At 43.6% G+C, this 16,873-nt stretch overlaps 2 protein-coding genes across 2 annotated transcripts in view; both read left to right on the forward strand.

The window, feature by feature from the left end:
• The first annotated feature begins 162 nt into the window (after nucleotides 1-162).
• Nucleotides 163-7,792, forward strand: PlexA (plexin A). Its single transcript, XM_068774771.1, has 3 exons — nucleotides 163-477; nucleotides 1,048-1,166; nucleotides 1,616-7,792. The coding sequence occupies exon 3, from the start codon at nucleotides 1,678-1,680 to the stop codon at nucleotides 7,369-7,371; it is 5,694 nt and encodes a 1,897-aa protein (XP_068630872.1). The 5' UTR covers nucleotides 163-477; nucleotides 1,048-1,166; nucleotides 1,616-1,677; the 3' UTR covers nucleotides 7,372-7,792.
• A 1,804-nt stretch (nucleotides 7,793-9,596) lies between these two features.
• The window catches only part of LOC137931318 (acyl-CoA:lysophosphatidylglycerol acyltransferase 1-like), a 430,599-nt gene continuing 423,322 nt past the window's right edge, over nucleotides 9,597-16,873 (forward strand). The window contains exon 1 of the mRNA XM_068774783.1: nucleotides 9,597-9,946. Within this exon, the coding sequence (XP_068630884.1) occupies nucleotides 9,901-9,946 (46 nt within the window). The 5' untranslated portion in view covers nucleotides 9,597-9,900. The remainder of the gene's footprint in view (nucleotides 9,947-16,873) is intronic.

The following is a 16,873-nucleotide window of genomic DNA, read 5'->3' on the forward strand; positions in this document are numbered from 1 at the left end:
TATTTTACTAAAGGCATCCTCTATTTTTTTAATTACAGTAATATTTACATTTAACTATTGGATGATTTGATAATTGTGAACGCATCTTACTGGTGCTGCCTCTGGTGATGAAAATGTGTACTATCGTGTCGTCGGCTGCGATCGGGTTTTCTCGGCTCAGTCACGCCTAGACTCGTTCGGTACGCGAAGCCGCAGCCATTCCACGGCGACGTACCGACACTGACGCTCATGTCGTGGACTCTCTGTGCAAACGGGACATTTTATTCATTGCAACGGGCTTAGTTTACTCGACATAGTTTATTTTATACAAAATAATGTTGTGATACAAACGGTCGCTTGTGGTGTTGTGTTATCGTTATAAATTCCAGTGATTTACAAAGAATATTGTGAAGTGCATTTCTAGTGATCATAACCGTTTTTTGTCAATCGTTCCGGGATACCAAAGGATTGTTTTTTGAGAGCTTAATATTATATAAGGTAAGTTGTAGAGTTAATAGTTTAATTCGTTCAGAGGTGCGTGGCGTTTGGAATGGCTTCCGTCTATCGAATCGCGTGCGCGATAATGGCTGACTTTCTTTTCCGTTCTACGTCAAAGAAATAGACCTAGAGTACCAAAACAAAAATACGTAATTATGGTAGTTTTTTAAACACAATGGTGATAGATTTTGATGATACATGTGTGGGCAGATAGATTACGTATTGTGGGCGGATGCAGGGAATGCAATCAAAACTGTCCGGTCGCGCTAGTGCAGCGCAGTGTGGAGCCGACATTGGGGTTATCGAATGGGATTTATCGAGTGTTGAGTTTATGCTTATGGTTAATGCGATGTGGGTCGATACGTTCGTCCTCTGATCTTTACCGTTGTTGAGCTGTAATAAGTTTAATTTATAAAAGTTTATAACGACGTAAATAATACTTTGTGTGGAGGGATTTATTTTATTTTGTTGATTGCACAAGATAAGTGTTCATTGACACAGTTCGCGCTGCATTGCGAGAGGATCGATCGAGCCCGGGCGGGCTTTAAAACATAATGTTTGTTGTTACAGGTCCCCAAGGGAAATACAAGGACTCGGTCCGCGCATTATGAAAGTGCGCTTCCATAAACGTACTATCAAGTAGACCGTCATTTCGAAGCCCGTCCGATCCTTTCCGTCATGGCTATCCTGTAAGTATAGAATCGATGTCGTCAATGTGTTTAGTTAATTTCGAATGTTGAGTTCAATTTTCTGTTATTATTATTTCTTTATTTCCCGTTGCGCTACCACGTTTGCTCCCTCGTATCGAACAGCATGCCAAGTATGATTTTATGTTGACTCCCCATTATATTGTTGAGGCTTTCGTCGGGTGTGTGGTCCGTTGCCGATACCCGCTCTTCCCCCGTACTAACCTGCATTGGGTCGTGTCACCTGCGCTCGAGAGGCTAGTACAGACGATAGGAAGACGGTGATCGCGCGACGCCGCTCGCTCCGAGCGGGAGCGGGCGGCCGACGGCTAGTTCACATCATTCAGTTTGAACCGCGCGCGGATGCACTGCCGCGCCCGCGCGCGTCGACGGAAGCGCACCGTGGGTTGGAGCCGCGTGATGTGAACTAGCCGTGACGTGTCGCGTTGCAGATGGGCGGGCGGGGAACCGCGCGAGCGACGGCGGTAAGCGGGCGGCCCGATGCGCCCGCGTCATGTGGCGCGTGCTACTGGCCCTGGCGGCCCTCGGCGCCGCCGACGGCTCCTACGACGTCGTGCGCTCCTTCTCCGATCCCCTCGCCGCCCCCGCGTCGCTCTTCAACCACCTGGTCGTCGACCGGAACACCGGACGCGTCTACGTGGGCGCCGTGAACCGAATCTACCAGCTGTCCCCCGACCTCGAGGTCGCGCAGTCCATCGTGACCGGGCCGGTCAACGACTCGGCGCTCTGCACCTTCGACTGCCCGCCAAACTTCGTGAAGAAGCCCACAGACAATGTTAACAAGGCGCTCGTGATCGACTACGCGACCAGCCGCCTCATTACGTGCGGGTCCGTGCTGCAGGGGCTATGCTCCGTGCGCAACCTCAACAACATCTCGCACGACGTGCGCGAGGTGCGCGAGCCCGTCGTTGCCAACAACGCTAGCGCCTCCACCGTCGCCTTTATCGCCCCTGGACCGCCGAACCCGCCTATGACGCAAGTCATGTACGTCGGGGTCACATTCACCGGCAATTCGCCCTACCGCTCCGAGGTGCCCACCGTCAGCAGCCGTTCGCTGGAGGACGACCGTCTCTTCATGATCGCGCGCACGGCTGTCACCACCGGCACCAGAATGTTCGTCAACTCGCTGTCCAGGGAGCGCTACCCTATAAACTACGTCTACGGCTTCAGTTCCGAGGGCTTCAGCTACTTCTTGACTACGCAGCTGCGCAGTGTGGGATCTGACACTTACTACAGTAAGCTGGTCCGCGTGTGCCATGACGACGAGAACTACTACTCGTACACCGAGATCCCGATGTCGTGCACGGGCGAGGGCGGCGGTAACTTCGGCTACAACCTCGTGCAGGCGGCCTTCGTCGGCAAGGCGGGCTCCGTGCTGTCTTCTGAGCTCGGCATCACCGCGCAGCATGACGTGCTCTTCGCGGCCTTCAGTCAGAGCGAGTCCATAAATACGAACACGCCTTCCAACCTCTCAGCGCTATGCGTCTATTCGCTGAAAGCCATCCGCCGCAAATTCATGCAGAACATTAAGACGTGCTTTAGCGGGAACGGCTCCCGCGGCTTAGACTTCATTTCGCCTTCTCATGCCTGCATCGGAACCAAATTGCAATCTATAAGCGAAGATTTTTGCGGACTAGACGTAAACACGCCGTTGGGAGGCGAGCAGCCGGTGGAAGCTGTCCCCGTGGCCATGTTCAAAAAGAGGCTCACAGCAATCGCGGCCACGGCGACTGGAGACTACACCGTGGTCTTCGCCGGCACCGCCGAAGGACACCTGAAGAAGATCGTCGTCGAAAGTGCCACATCGGCGTTCGAGTACGGAGACATCATGATCGACGAGCGTTCGCCGGTCAACAAAGACTTATTCTTCGATACTCAATTAATGCATTTATACGTGATGACTGAGAGTAAAGTGTCCAAAGTGAAAGTTCAGGAGTGTAGCGTATATAAATCGTGCTTGACGTGCCTCGGAGCCAAAGACCCGTACTGCGGCTGGTGTTCTCTAGAGAACAAGTGTAGCCTTCGCTCGGACTGCCAGGAGGCGGCCAAGGATCCATTGTATTGGATCTCGTACCGCAGCGGCCGTTGTACGACCATTACCCAAGTTACACCGAATCAATTACAACGAACCACCGCGAGAACCTTAGATTTACATATAGAAAACTTACCCACTCTAAATGGCCAGTTCCTGTGCGCATTTACAGCTTTAGACCGTACTTTAAAAACAAACGCCACCCGTAAACCGTACGGCGTGAACTGCACTACTCCGCGAACCGACACGCTGCCGCCCATACCCGCCGGCCAGCACCACTTCACGGCCAAGCTGTCAGTGCGCACCACGCAGGGCCCCGATTTTGTTGCCACCAACTTTACCTTTTTCGATTGTAACACGTACAGCTCGTGCACTCAGTGCGTCAGTTCATCTTTCCCTTGCGACTGGTGCGTGGACGGTCACCGCTGCACCCATGACACCGCAGAAAACTGTAGGAACGATATACTAGTTACCGGCATCAGCAGAATAGGTCCCAGTTATCGCTCGGGCCCCAGCTTCTGTCCGACCATCAATTCCACTTCCGATGGCACTAACGAAATTCTCGTCCCGTCCGGCGTCAAGAAGGCGATCAAAGTTAAAGTCCATATCATAGGACAATTCATAGTCCAGACAAGGTTCGTGTGCCAGTTCAACATTGAAGGTCGTGTTACCCACGTGAACGCTAAGTTGCTAGCCGACACCATCTACTGCGAGCCCATCGACTTTACGTATACGTCGCGAGCTCCGAACATAACCGCGTCGTTCGCTGTCATCTGGGGCGGGTCTAAACCGTTAGACAATCCGGACAACACGCACATACTCATTTACCGATGCAGCGACATGGCGGACAATTGCGGCATCTGTTTAGCTCTACCCGAGAAGTTCGGTTGCGGCTGGTGCCAGGGATCCGATAGATGCGAAGTACAGGAGCAGTGCGGCGCGCCCAGCGTATGGTTGAATCGCACCCAGACGTGTCCCAACCCAGAAGTCCATTCATTCAGACCGCAACTAGGCCCGTGGGACGGCGGTACCAATATAACCATCGAAGGCATAAATCTAGGTCGCAACATATCGGATATCTATAACGGTGTCACGATAGCCGGTATTAAATGTCAGCCAATAGTCGAATTGTACGTGAAAACGAGGCGAATCGTTTGCACCGTCGACGGGCCGGGAGAAGAGGTCCCGCGAGACGGGCCCGTGGTCGTGCGAGTTGCGGACTACCGCGGCGAATCGAAGCATCACTACGCCTTTGTGAACCCGAAAATAAACTCTATTCAACCGAAATACGGGCCGCAATCTGGCGGAACTAAAATACGCATCACGGGCGAATATCTGAACGCTGGAAACAACATTCAGGCTTTTATTGACGATCTGCCGTGCGCTATCCTTTCGGTGACGCACGAGGAAGCAGTGTGCCGAACGAGTCACTCCTATCAGCTCAAAATGGGCACGCTGAGGATGCGTTTCGACACAGGAATGCGCACTTTAGAGCGTGAGAAATTTGAATATATTGAGGATCCTGTGGTCGAATTTGTAGAATCCGGTCCGCCTCTGGCCTCGCAGCGCAAACAACCCAAAGGCATTCCGTCTGGAGGGATAAATATCAAAGTAATTGGCCGCAACTTCCATTCCATTCAGTTCCCCCAAATATATGTGTATCACGACAACCGGCCTTACATCGCCCCGTGTCATAGAGTAGATTTCCAGACCCTTCTCATTTGTGAGTCCCCCGGCATCGAGAGCGCGGGGCTCAGCCTAGACCCGGACAGACCTCTGGAACTAGAGTATGGGTTCAATATGGACGACGTCCAGAGCGTCCAGAATTTGACAACTAAAACGGGCAACGCGTTCCTTCTGTACCCGGACCCGATTTATGAGAAGTTTGACGAGGACATTAAGTACTACAAGTCGGAGTACCTGACCATTAACGGGCAGAACCTAGACAGGGCGTGCACGGAGAATGACGTGGAGGTGCGCATCGGCGAGAGCTTCTGCAACGTGACGTCACTGTCGCGGCACCAGCTGACTTGTCGGCCGCCGGCGCGCGACGAGCTGCCCGACGGCGTGGAGTCCCCGGAGGTGGTGGTCAAGGTGGGCCGCGCCCTCACCTACAAGATCGGCAAGTTGTCGTACTCTTCCCAGACGGGCCTGCAAGCGGCCATCGGGAAGCCTATATTATTCGGTGTTAGCGCCAGTGTAGTGATACTCATATTAGTATTTGTCGTGTTTTTAGTTATGTATAGGAGAAAGTCAACAGAAAATATTAGGGTACTGAAGAATATGCAGGAGCAAATGGATATTTTAGAGTTAAGAGTAGCGGCCGAATGTAAGGAGGCTTTTGCCGAACTTCAGACTGAGATGACCGACCTGACAGGCGACGTGACGGGCGGCATACCTTTCTTGGACTATCGCACCTATGCGATGAAGATCCTGTTCCCCAACATCGACGACCACGCAGTGCTGCAGTGGGAACGACCAGAGCTTATTAGGAAAGAGAAGGGTCTCAAAATATTCGGCCAGTTGATAATGAATAAAACATTCCTATTATTATTTATTCGTACTTTAGAGAGCAATAGGTATTTTTCAATGCGCGATCGTGTTAATGTAGCTTCTCTTATCATGGTAACTTTACAAAGTAAGATGGAATATTGCACCGACGTGCTGAAGACGTTGCTTGCGGAGCTGATTGAGAAGTGCATGGAGGGCAAGAGCCACCCCAAGCTGCTGCTGCGGCGCACCGAGAGCGTCGCCGAGAAAATGCTTAGCGCCTGGTTCACATTCCTGCTCTACAAGTTTTTGCGCGAATGCGCGGGCGAGCCGCTCTACCTTCTGTTCAGGTCAATGAAGGGCCAAGTGGACAAGGGGCCCGTAGACTCTATCACCTCCGAGGCGCGTTACTCCCTTAGTGAGGAGAAACTCATCAGGCAGTCGATAGACTTTAAAGCGATGACTGTCAGCGTCTCAATATCTCAGCAGACCATCTTCGTGAGCGGCCTGGAAGCGACCACAGAGAACGTGCAAGTGAAAGTCCTCGACTGCGACACTATCAGTCAGGTGAAGGAGAAATGCTTGGACGCCATCTACCGCGCCACCCCTTACTCGCAAAGGCCCAGCCGTGACGAGCTCGACTTGGAGTGGCGCACAGGCGCTTGCGGTCGTCTCATCCTGTACGACGAGGACAGCACCACCAAGTGCGAGGGCGAGTGGCGCAAGCTCAACACGCTCAACCATTACCGCGTGCCGGACTGCGCGTGCCTCAGCCTCGTGGCCAAGCAGAGCTCGGTTTACAATCTATCAAATATGGAGAAGAACGACAAGTCACACACGTACGAGACGCTCAACAGGGGCAAGTACGGCTCGGCCAGCCCGCCCGCAAGCCCGCTCAAGTACGAGCACGGCGGTGGCTTCAAGTACTGGCACCTCGTGCGGCATCACGACGGCGACGCGCACAAGGAGGGCGAGCGCGGCAACAAGATGGTTTCTGAGATCTACCTCACGCGCCTGCTCGCCACCAAGGGCACGCTGCAGAAGTTCGTTGACGACCTTTTCGAAACTATCTTCAGCACGGCGCACCGCGGTTCGGCGCTCCCCCTCGCCATCAAGTACATGTTCGACTTCCTGGACGACCAAGCGCTGCAGCATGCAATCAACGACCCCGAGGTCGTGCACACCTGGAAAAGCAACTCGCTGCCGCTCCGCTTTTGGGTCAACCTCATCAAGAACCCCAATTTCGTGTTCGACGTCCACAAGTCAAATACGGTCGACTCGTGTCTGTCGGTCATCGCGCAGACCTTCATGGACTCGTGCTCCACCTCCGACCACATCCTCGGCAAGGACTCGCCGTCCTCTAAACTGCTTTACGCGAAGGATATTCCGGTGTACAAGGAGTGGGTGGAGCGGTACTACGCGGACATAAAGCTGATGCAGCCGATCTCGGACCAGGACATGAACGCGATGCTGGCGGAGGAGTCGCGGCTGCACACGAAAGAGTTCAACACGAACTGCGCGCTGAACGAGCTGTACGCGTACGCGGTCAAGTACAACGAGCAGCTGATGGTGACGCTCGAGGAGGACGAGTTCTCGCAGAAGCAGCGGCTCGCGTACCGCCTCGAGCAGGTGCACGGTCTCATGGCCCACAACTACGACGTGTGAGCCCGGGGCCCGTCGCCAGCCGCCAGCCGCCCGCCTGTACATACCCGCCCCCGCACATATCTTTGCTGGCAACCGTTGTATATATTAGATAGTGTACAGTCTTTAATATTGTAATTTTTGTATAATTTCAGCGGTCCGACGTCGTTTTTTAATTTTATATAATGAACTTTGTATTGGTTTACACGAGGCGGCCGCGCCGCAGTATGCATCGTAAACTTATTGTGTATGTCTGTCTATGTGTGCTCGCGTCCTACGAGTTAATGTTACGTGGATCGGTGTCAGTGTGTGTCGCAACCGTCGCAAGCGCATGTGAGCCCGCCGCCGCGCGGGCCGGTTTTAACTTTGTACTCGCAGTCTTATTAAACGAAATAGCCGACAGTGAACCGGTGAACGATTCCATTAATAAATATCGTCGAATGTACGCGTGTGTTTCATTCGGGGCCGCGCATGGTCCGCGCCCGGCGGAAGCCCGACTTGGCAGCTGTGGGCAGGGAGCACGCGGTACCGTCTCGCCCTACCCGCCCCTCCACTCCACCCCCCTACCACTCCCCCTCTCCGCCCCCGCCTCCGCTATCCCGGGCCGCGGCGGGGCGAGACGGTCACCGATAGCGCCCTGCTGTTTCAGCCGCTGTGCCCGGCTCGCGGCGCGTACCATGTTCGCGGTCGTGAACAACCTATACTGCATACCCGCCTACGTGGTGTGGATGCTGGTCCTGCGAGCCGTCAGGCCCGTGTGCGCGCCCCTCTATTGGCGGGTCGAGGGGCTCCTCTACCACTGGTTGCTGGCGATGGTGTCGCTGTGGGCGTGGACGGCCGGATACGAGAGTAAGTGCCCTAGTGCCTTTACATCGAGACGCCTGCACCTCGGCGCGAAGCTCTAGCCGTCACACCTGCATAATAATTCACTGAATATTTTCTTTAGCTCAGGGGTCGGCAACTTGCGGCACTTTGGATGTGTGAAGCTACGGTACTTTAGTTCCGTACACAAAAGTTAATACTATAAAAATAATATAATAATAATAATAAAACACACGTTTTCTTGCATAAGTATAGTTAAAAGTAAAGTAAGAAACCAACTAAGGTATAAAAATTTCGTCGTGTTTGAAACTTAGTTTTGTGCCAAATTCATCAGAATTTTCCTTTTTTCTCTTTAAATTCTTACTTAAGTATTAAATTATTAGCTTGTAATATCACATATATGAACAAATAGATTAGTTTTTTTACCAAAATACTTTATGCAAGTAGTATTTATTGCCGGCAAGAAAATTTGTCGTGGCTTTTAAAAATGAAATTTTGTAAATCTTCTCAAAAGGTTCCCGACCCCTGACTATACGCTGAGAGCATCGCGTCGAGAATGTGGAGCAATTAACTAAACAGAGAAAACAAACATTTTCCAAAGATAATTCAATAATGTGCCAAACAGAGCACGTAATTACTATATATGAAGCTATATACAGAAAAGTAATAAAAAATCTAAGAGATTGTCGCTGTCAAATCAATATATGAATTTAATGTAGATTCAAATTTGGTCGTAATTTTTTTTTAACATAATTTAGTAATGTATGTTGTTTTAAACAGCCCAATAATAAAATCAAGATCTTTAAAGTTGATTTGACAACGACATGCTACAAATGATATTATTCTACCAAAGGCACAGTAGTCATTACATAATTAGGAATCTAATCGTAAATTAAACACGATATTTGAAAGCAGTAATTAACTAATTATATTCTGATTATCCTAACGAAGTAAACTACACAAAGCACATACTGTTCGAGTGAGACAAAGGTTACATTGAACGTGTTTGATTTTGGAACTCTGGTAATGCCACCATAATCTCCTGGTGATATAAAACTAAACCAACTGGTATACTGATTAGGACAAAGAAATAAATAAAGAAAGAAAAAATAATTCATTATAAATAAATTTTACTTAAAATAAAAAAATAACGTGGTTGTCAAACCAATATTAAAATTTGATTTCTTTATTTATTACGCATTAATTTATTTAAAGTGAAACTTACAAAAATTATGGTTCTCTATAAGGCATCTTTTAACTTATTGTTACAAGGGCTTACAAAGATGCTGTTTTGTGAAGAGTGCATATATATATATACATATATATATATATATATATATATATATATATATATATATATATATATATATATATATATATATATATATATATATTGAAAGAGACTATATTGTAAAATCAAACATAATTGTCCCCAATAGTTATTGTCTTGAGCAAGGAATAGCATATGCCTATATTTCTAGTGCTAACCCTATGTATATTTATTTATCTACATTATTATGTTTATATACATATTGAATAAAAATATTCTAAAGTAAAATTTTATTACGCACAATTGGTTTGACAATTACGTTTTAAGTTGAAATAGACAACAGTTTGACGATAAAAATTAAAAATTAACCTGGTAAGAATTAAGAGAAAATGGAAAAAAAATATCTAAAATAATATATAAAAAATAAAAATAACCCAACTGAAATATGGAGCAAAAACCTGATGGCAGAGGCGTTCGCCGTGACGTCATCCGAGTTTACAAAACAAGGTAAGTGCGTATTGTACTTAATAATCTAAGCACAGACGTTAGGTGATGAAATCACCTCGCTGTTATACACGCAACACGTGTTTGGTGTACTGACTTGCCGACACTGCATACGTATACATATTCAAAATTAAATAATAAAAAAGATAAAAGAAATAAATCATTCTATAATTAGTTTTAGGATTCAGTAATACAACAAGCAAGTAATCAGATATTCTAGTTAATATTTCTAAAGCGATTTAAGGCTATGAAAATATGGAGTCTGCTTTAATTCTTTGTTAGTAAATAGAGAAAAGGAGCTACTTATGTAGTCTACTCGCCTACATACAGGTACAAACCATTTCATTATAATACAATTTTTTTTTGAAAAAGTGTCTTCTATACTAAGCTAACACATGATTGGTAAATAAAGCAGTTGGCGCGAAATATCGCAGGTTGTCATGAATTTTTTATCGATATCTGTCTTACAAAATTTGGACGTCATTTTAATTAAACTTTTCTTTTACATAAATATATTTATATACTTATTTATTTTTAAGCAACAGGTTCTTAATATTCAATGCATAAATAAGTGTCAAAAAGTCGACCCAATATTCTGATAAATTTGTTTTGACTATGCCTATTTAACCCTTAACTGGGCAGATTTTTTAAAATATTACATTAATATTCATACCACTTGACTTTTAAGACCCAATGATGCCAACAGAAAAAAACTGAACAAGCGTTCGAAAATTATGAAATTACCTTAACATTCACATACAAATGATTACTTTGCGTTCAAAATTGATGCCACTATTTTTTGTTAAATTTATGATGTATCTATACAGATACATTATCAAGAAAAGGGTTAAATATTTAATTTTTGATTATAACATTGAAAACAAAATTAATGATAGATTTTTTTATGAACTTTAGATGACATTAGTAATTGTTATAGACATTTCAGCCGTAAGACGTCCACTGATGGATGTAGGATTTGGATTTCCAATAGCACTGGTTGCAAGGGGCCTGTGCAGCGTCTTCCAATGAAGACGAAGATCAGCTGTGTCCACCTTGATACGTTCTCTGCTAACGTGGTCAGAGCTGACCGACAGTAAAGTTTTCCTTTAGGTCTATTTAAAATTTACTAAATTGTTTTCTTTGCTTAAATGCCTTTGTCTTTTACTCAAATGTTACTTGGTTATAACCAAAGTCAATTTGAGATATTTATAGATGAACTAGCTGTTCCCGCAAACGTTGTTTTGTAAAAAAAGTTTTAATTAACAAATAAAAATAAGAGTTGATCGTAGAGGAGTGAAAATTTAGGGTTGTATGTATTTTTGTATGTTGTATCATAATAAAATAAAAACCAAAAAAATTGTCTAAAAAATAAAAAAATAAATTTAGGGGTGGACCACCCTTATCACTAAGGGGTATGATAAATAGATAGTAGCCGATTCTCAGACCTACTGAATACGCATATAAAATTTGGTAAAAATCGGTCGAGCCGTTTCAGAGGAGTTCAAGTTCGAACACCGTGACACGAGAATTTTATATACTAGATTTTTCAGATAACTTGATATGGAAAAGCTAGATGGTCGCGCGGGTCAATTAATATGATATTTAGTTGACAACACTGCCTATTAGCCTGAACGAAACGAAAACCCTATGGTAAATGTGGTCATCTCTGACTGACGCGGCTTAACCCTCTGAGACACGGAATTTTAGAAAATAAAAATACCCATGTTGCACAGAAATTTTATTTCGTTTAAAATTTACCGAAATTTGTGTGTTATTATTAATAAGGATATACAATGATATAAAAAAAAATATTCTGTTATTAACTACTAAAAATTTTCGGTTCAAAACTTGAATCTGTCATATGATGATAAACCTTGCCAGCGCAATCGAGTATATTTTTAATAATTGCTAATGGTGTTGCCAATTACTTTAAATAATATGTATGTGCGCGCAACTATTCCAATATTTCCAGGTGGGTTGAGAAATGTCCCACCATGGGTTGTTACACTGAAAAAAAAAAGTTAAACTGAAATTTTACACGTCAAACGTCACTGATCGACACGGCCTGGACAGGAAACTGCGTTTATATTCTCGTCATATAACGTGTTAATATTAAACGTATATATGTAAGCCTAAATCACCTTTATTATCAGAAAATCAGTCACTGTTTAACCGTGTGATATCGAAGTTGAGTCACAGCGTGACGTTATAGCGAGGATTCGTAACGATAAATGTATTCACACGGAGTCATGTTTTGACTTGCTCATTTTATTCATAATTGGCTGCCTTGGCAGACTTTGTACTATCAGAAGTTTTAACTTGTCGTATTCTAATAGAAAAAATAAATTAGTGTCACGCATTTTATAACTGTTTATTTAATATATGTGAATGCAAATGATTACAAATATGCAACCCATGGTCGAAAGGTACTGGAAGGATGACCACGAACAGGTAGACGCGGCGTGGTCATCCTATGTGGACTGACATAGTTAAGGTCGCTGCATGTGGGTAGTAGAAAACATGGCATCATGGAGATATTTAGGGGAGATCTATACCTTGCAGTGGTTATTTAACGGCTGAAAGTAGATATATTTGCAGTCGTCAACTGTCAAATGCGCGAACTTCACAGTGAACTGTCAAATGTAGTTTTAAAAGTCATATATTTTCTTAAATTTATCACGTTTCTATACGATTTATTAGGTTTTTCTTTATGTAAATACGTTCACAAAAAAGTGGATTATAGTATCAGGTGTATGATTTTTGACACATGATTTTTTTAATTATTGTAGTAGAAGTAATTATGTTAACTGGCCTTACATATTTGAATATATATGTAATGTAATTATAATTGTCTACAAAAATACGATAAAAGATTTGTTTATCCCAAATCATTAGCCGGGTATTATGGACAGATATGTTAAGAAATGTTAATTACGAAAATATGGATCAATGAATTTTATTTAAATATACTATGTTTAATAATCAAGTCTAAAATTAACAATATGGTACTCTAGGTAGAGAATATCTAGTCATGGTATTACTTCATCAATGCGACCATATAAAAATGGACCCTAAAACCAGTCCGCGTCTAAGACCGGAGCGGTCGTAGTCGTATGTGGAAATAAAGTCGTCATTTACGCAAGCCTCAAATTAGATTTCTCGCGGCGCTGCGTAATTGATTTTCGCAGCGGTGCACAGCCGTCAATGGAACAATGTAACGATACGGTATCGACGGACCGGTCGCTCGGCGCGCTGTATTGACCTTATGCGGCTGCGTAGTTTATGCCGGAGGACGGTCGATGACCGGCGCCCCTCCGCCTCGGAGCTAGGAATGCCGGCCCGGTTCCCCCCGCTCGTCACGTTGCATTCGAGTGGCAGATTTGCATGTCATGCCCCCACTTCACTTCCGAACTGAGTGCGCTACAGAATTTCATTAGATGTTTTCTTATAATATAATTGAGAGAACAATTGTTACCGATCCGCGGCGCGGTCACGTATCGGTCGAGCTGCGTGTTTCGTCGGTGACTCAGAGGCGAAACCTGCATAATATATTCAGTGTATTTTGATATGCAATGTCGATGTATTTAAACGCTATTTCTGGTGCGAGTTTCGCGTCCGTCGCCGCGTAAAGATGTCTTATGACTCGAATGTAGCCAATAACACATATTTTCGTGCGTGAATTTGAAAAAATTGGGGACGTCTATAGTGTATTTACAAGGCTGACTGTACCACAGTTTCAACTGAAAATTGTCTCCATTTCATTTGTAATAAACGGAATAATTTTAATAAAACTCCGCAAAACATTATTAGACTACAATTAACAAAATTTATTACGCATATTAATCATAAATTCATAGAAAATGGTTAGTATTCAACCAAAGAATAATTAAACGATAAGAATCCTTCGCAGTGATGTCGCTTGATTGTTTTGATTTCATTTAGGCTACATGTGATAGTGTACATATATATATCTGAGTTTCTACCTGCTTCTTCACAACTATAACACCTTGCGAAGCAGTGATAAGCCAAAAATGAAACGGATTAAAAAAAAATTAGATAATAAGCCGTCGATCAAGTAGAGTTCTGTTAAAAGTTACAACATTGAACAAACGTGTTTTATTTATCTATGTGTGAGGTTTCTGCCTTGTAACGGGTGTCTATGGACTGTTGGTCTTGGACAGCCATTTGCCATCAGAAATGCATGAAATCGGGTCACTACAATTAACATAATACACCTAATTCATACGTAATATTAGTGTAAGTGTAAGAAGACATTGATTTTTGTCCAAAGCGTACCGTAACAAGAGTAATGAGTGTTCGATGTACATTTTCATCTTTATTACCGCGCACGTTGAAGTTTCACATGCCTTGCTTCCCTCCAATTACACTCCAGTGTGTACAGCACCGTGTGGACGGCTCAAAGGAATTCCGTCCTTAATGAAGTTCCGCGAACTCGAAACTCGAAAGTTTCGGAGCCCGCGACCGGCGAAAGGTCTGAACGTTGAACATTTTTAAAGGTCTCCGCTGTCTACATTACAGTTAAAACGATGGCCTTAATTTTTACTGCACAGTTATTATTTATTCCCATAAAATATCTATAGGAACGTATACTATAAAATACTCTTGACTAATGTACTATCATTATAAGAGAAGGTACTTACATAATAACATTTAGATTTTTTAATTGATTAAAATATATTGAAATTGGCTGAACTCATTTACATGGTTGATATTGTAATGTACAGGTCAAAAATTGTTAAGGTTCATTTAAAAAGAGCAACTGTTGAGTTTCAAGCCGCTCTGCATTCTAAGCTGTTGGTAGCTTACTATAAATATAAAATGCGATCGGATATATATATATATATATATATTTATATATTCTGATATTTATATATATGTATGTATATATATATGTAAATATATATATATATTGTCTGATGCATGGTGTGTATATATATATAAATAGTTTGAGCCCAACCGGTGGGAATGAGTTCGGTACCCGGGATAGAATCTTATATAATTCATACTTTGTGCATTAATCTTATTGTATTATCCGGATTGGCACTGCAGACAACTAAGTTTCTAGAGAATGGGTAGCAGCGTCTTCTGCGTAACGTAATACCACCTGTGATCGGCCGTTATGGTATATGCCCCATAGATATATTTGAAGGAGGTTTATGCCTTGCACTGGGCGCCTATCGTCTGAAAAGAAGACAGAAGATTAATGTTAAAAATATCATCGTCATTATTACAGCGGTAGTAGGTCTACTGTAGAACAGACAGGTACACTCCCATAGATTTCCAAAAGAACTACTTGGAAGCAGGCTGGGCTGCTTGCAGCTCTTAACGTTCTTAATTGTGTTGTGGATGGACATCGTGCTATGTGGCCAGGACTTAAACAACTTATTGCTCATTCTACTTGTATTAAACTATTTTTTGTAATTCATCGTTTCTCGTACGAAACAATAGTGGTCATGTCTTTGGATAATGGGTTCCCACGCAGGAAAAAGATTTGATCAACTCATCTCTTAAGTATTCTTAATGGTTTTTAATTGCGCGTATGAATTTTAAATTCGTACGTTACTAAAGAGGTAAACAAGATCTAGTTAAGTTCGATAGAACAGTTATGCAGGCCGTTTTGAATTGGTTCCATTGGAAATCTGTGTTTGGCACTAATCGGTGTAACATAACTCCTGAACATGCCCCGCGGAGGAGTGAAACAGGTGTTGAATGATTTGGCGGTGGCGGTTGTGTGATTCGCATTGTTTGCCGCATACGCATTTATCAGCGGGCTGGCGGGCAGTGCACTTTATTGCAAGACTACCACTGCATGTGCGGAAGTGGCTAAATATTGGTCCTTTTCTTACTTAGGATGGACTTCCGCAAAGTAACGCCTGATTCCATTAAACTATTGGAAATATATGGGACAAGCCTGTGTCCAGTTGTGAACCTATGGCTAAAATTGTGTTTATAATGATGATGATGTTATTGATATTCTTATAGTTTACATTTATGCATGGTCTCTGAGACTACACGCTATTTATTTACACTTTTTATACATTGTGTAATAGCCAATTAGCTTTAAAGTCATTCTCTACCAGTCAATCAAGTATAGAGATAAAAAATAGGCATGGTCCCAGTTTTTGGGGACCTCTCGGCTTACGAAGTATTTTTTCAAGTATTTTATTCTTCAGTTTTCTTCTTTCAATCATTACATAATCTCACATTCTCTTCTTTCTTCCTTCACAATATCTCTCACTCTATAATTTTTACTTATTATTAATTCACAGCTATTTATCACTATTACCCGACATTAGGTTTTCTTCATAGCCATGACTTTATGACCTCCTCGCAGTGTTGTAAGAATCTGTGACAGCCACCTGCATCCTCTATCGGGGAGACGATGCTGCCAATCTCTACCTTCCTTTACCTATTCTTCTCTACATCTATTCGGACAATCCTAAAAAAGGGTCAGCAGGTGATTACGTGCACCTCGATCTGGTCCACCACTGAGTTTAGATAGAAGCACGGAGGACTCTCCTTCAGTATAAACCTGGGACAAGACCGGTTCCAGCTCCACAATAAGAAATGCGCGATAGGCAGACTGCTTACGGGAAGAGATAATAAATATTACAAATTCTTAAAAAAAAATAAAATTTTGTTATATACTTTTTTATATATACTTTACTTTATGGTTAGGTATGAAGACTAAACGAAGAAGGAGAAATTCAAATCTACGAGTGTGTAAGAATCCAGAATACTATAAATTAGATTTGTATATACAATAAAGTTTTAATAAATGAGTCATGTTTGTCTTATTATCATCCTCATCTGTCCGATGTAGAACAAATGGCAGGTAGTATGTTAATTCCCCCCTATCACATCATATTACACGATTTCATATCCCACCAACAAGTGTTTCCTCCCTTT

This window comes from Battus philenor, unplaced genomic scaffold, assembly GCF_028537555.1.
Source record: "Battus philenor isolate CCGP_79_NKW_IND1 unplaced genomic scaffold, ilBatPhil1.0.hap1 SCAF_11, whole genome shotgun sequence".
Lineage (NCBI taxonomy): Eukaryota > Metazoa > Arthropoda > Insecta > Lepidoptera > Papilionidae > Battus > Battus philenor.

Bases quoted from the DNA above. Each gene is read 5' to 3' on its own strand.
- PlexA (XM_068774771.1), top strand. From the start codon at position 1,678: ATGTGGCGCGTGCTACTGGCCCTGGCGGCCCTCGGCGCCGCCGACGGC.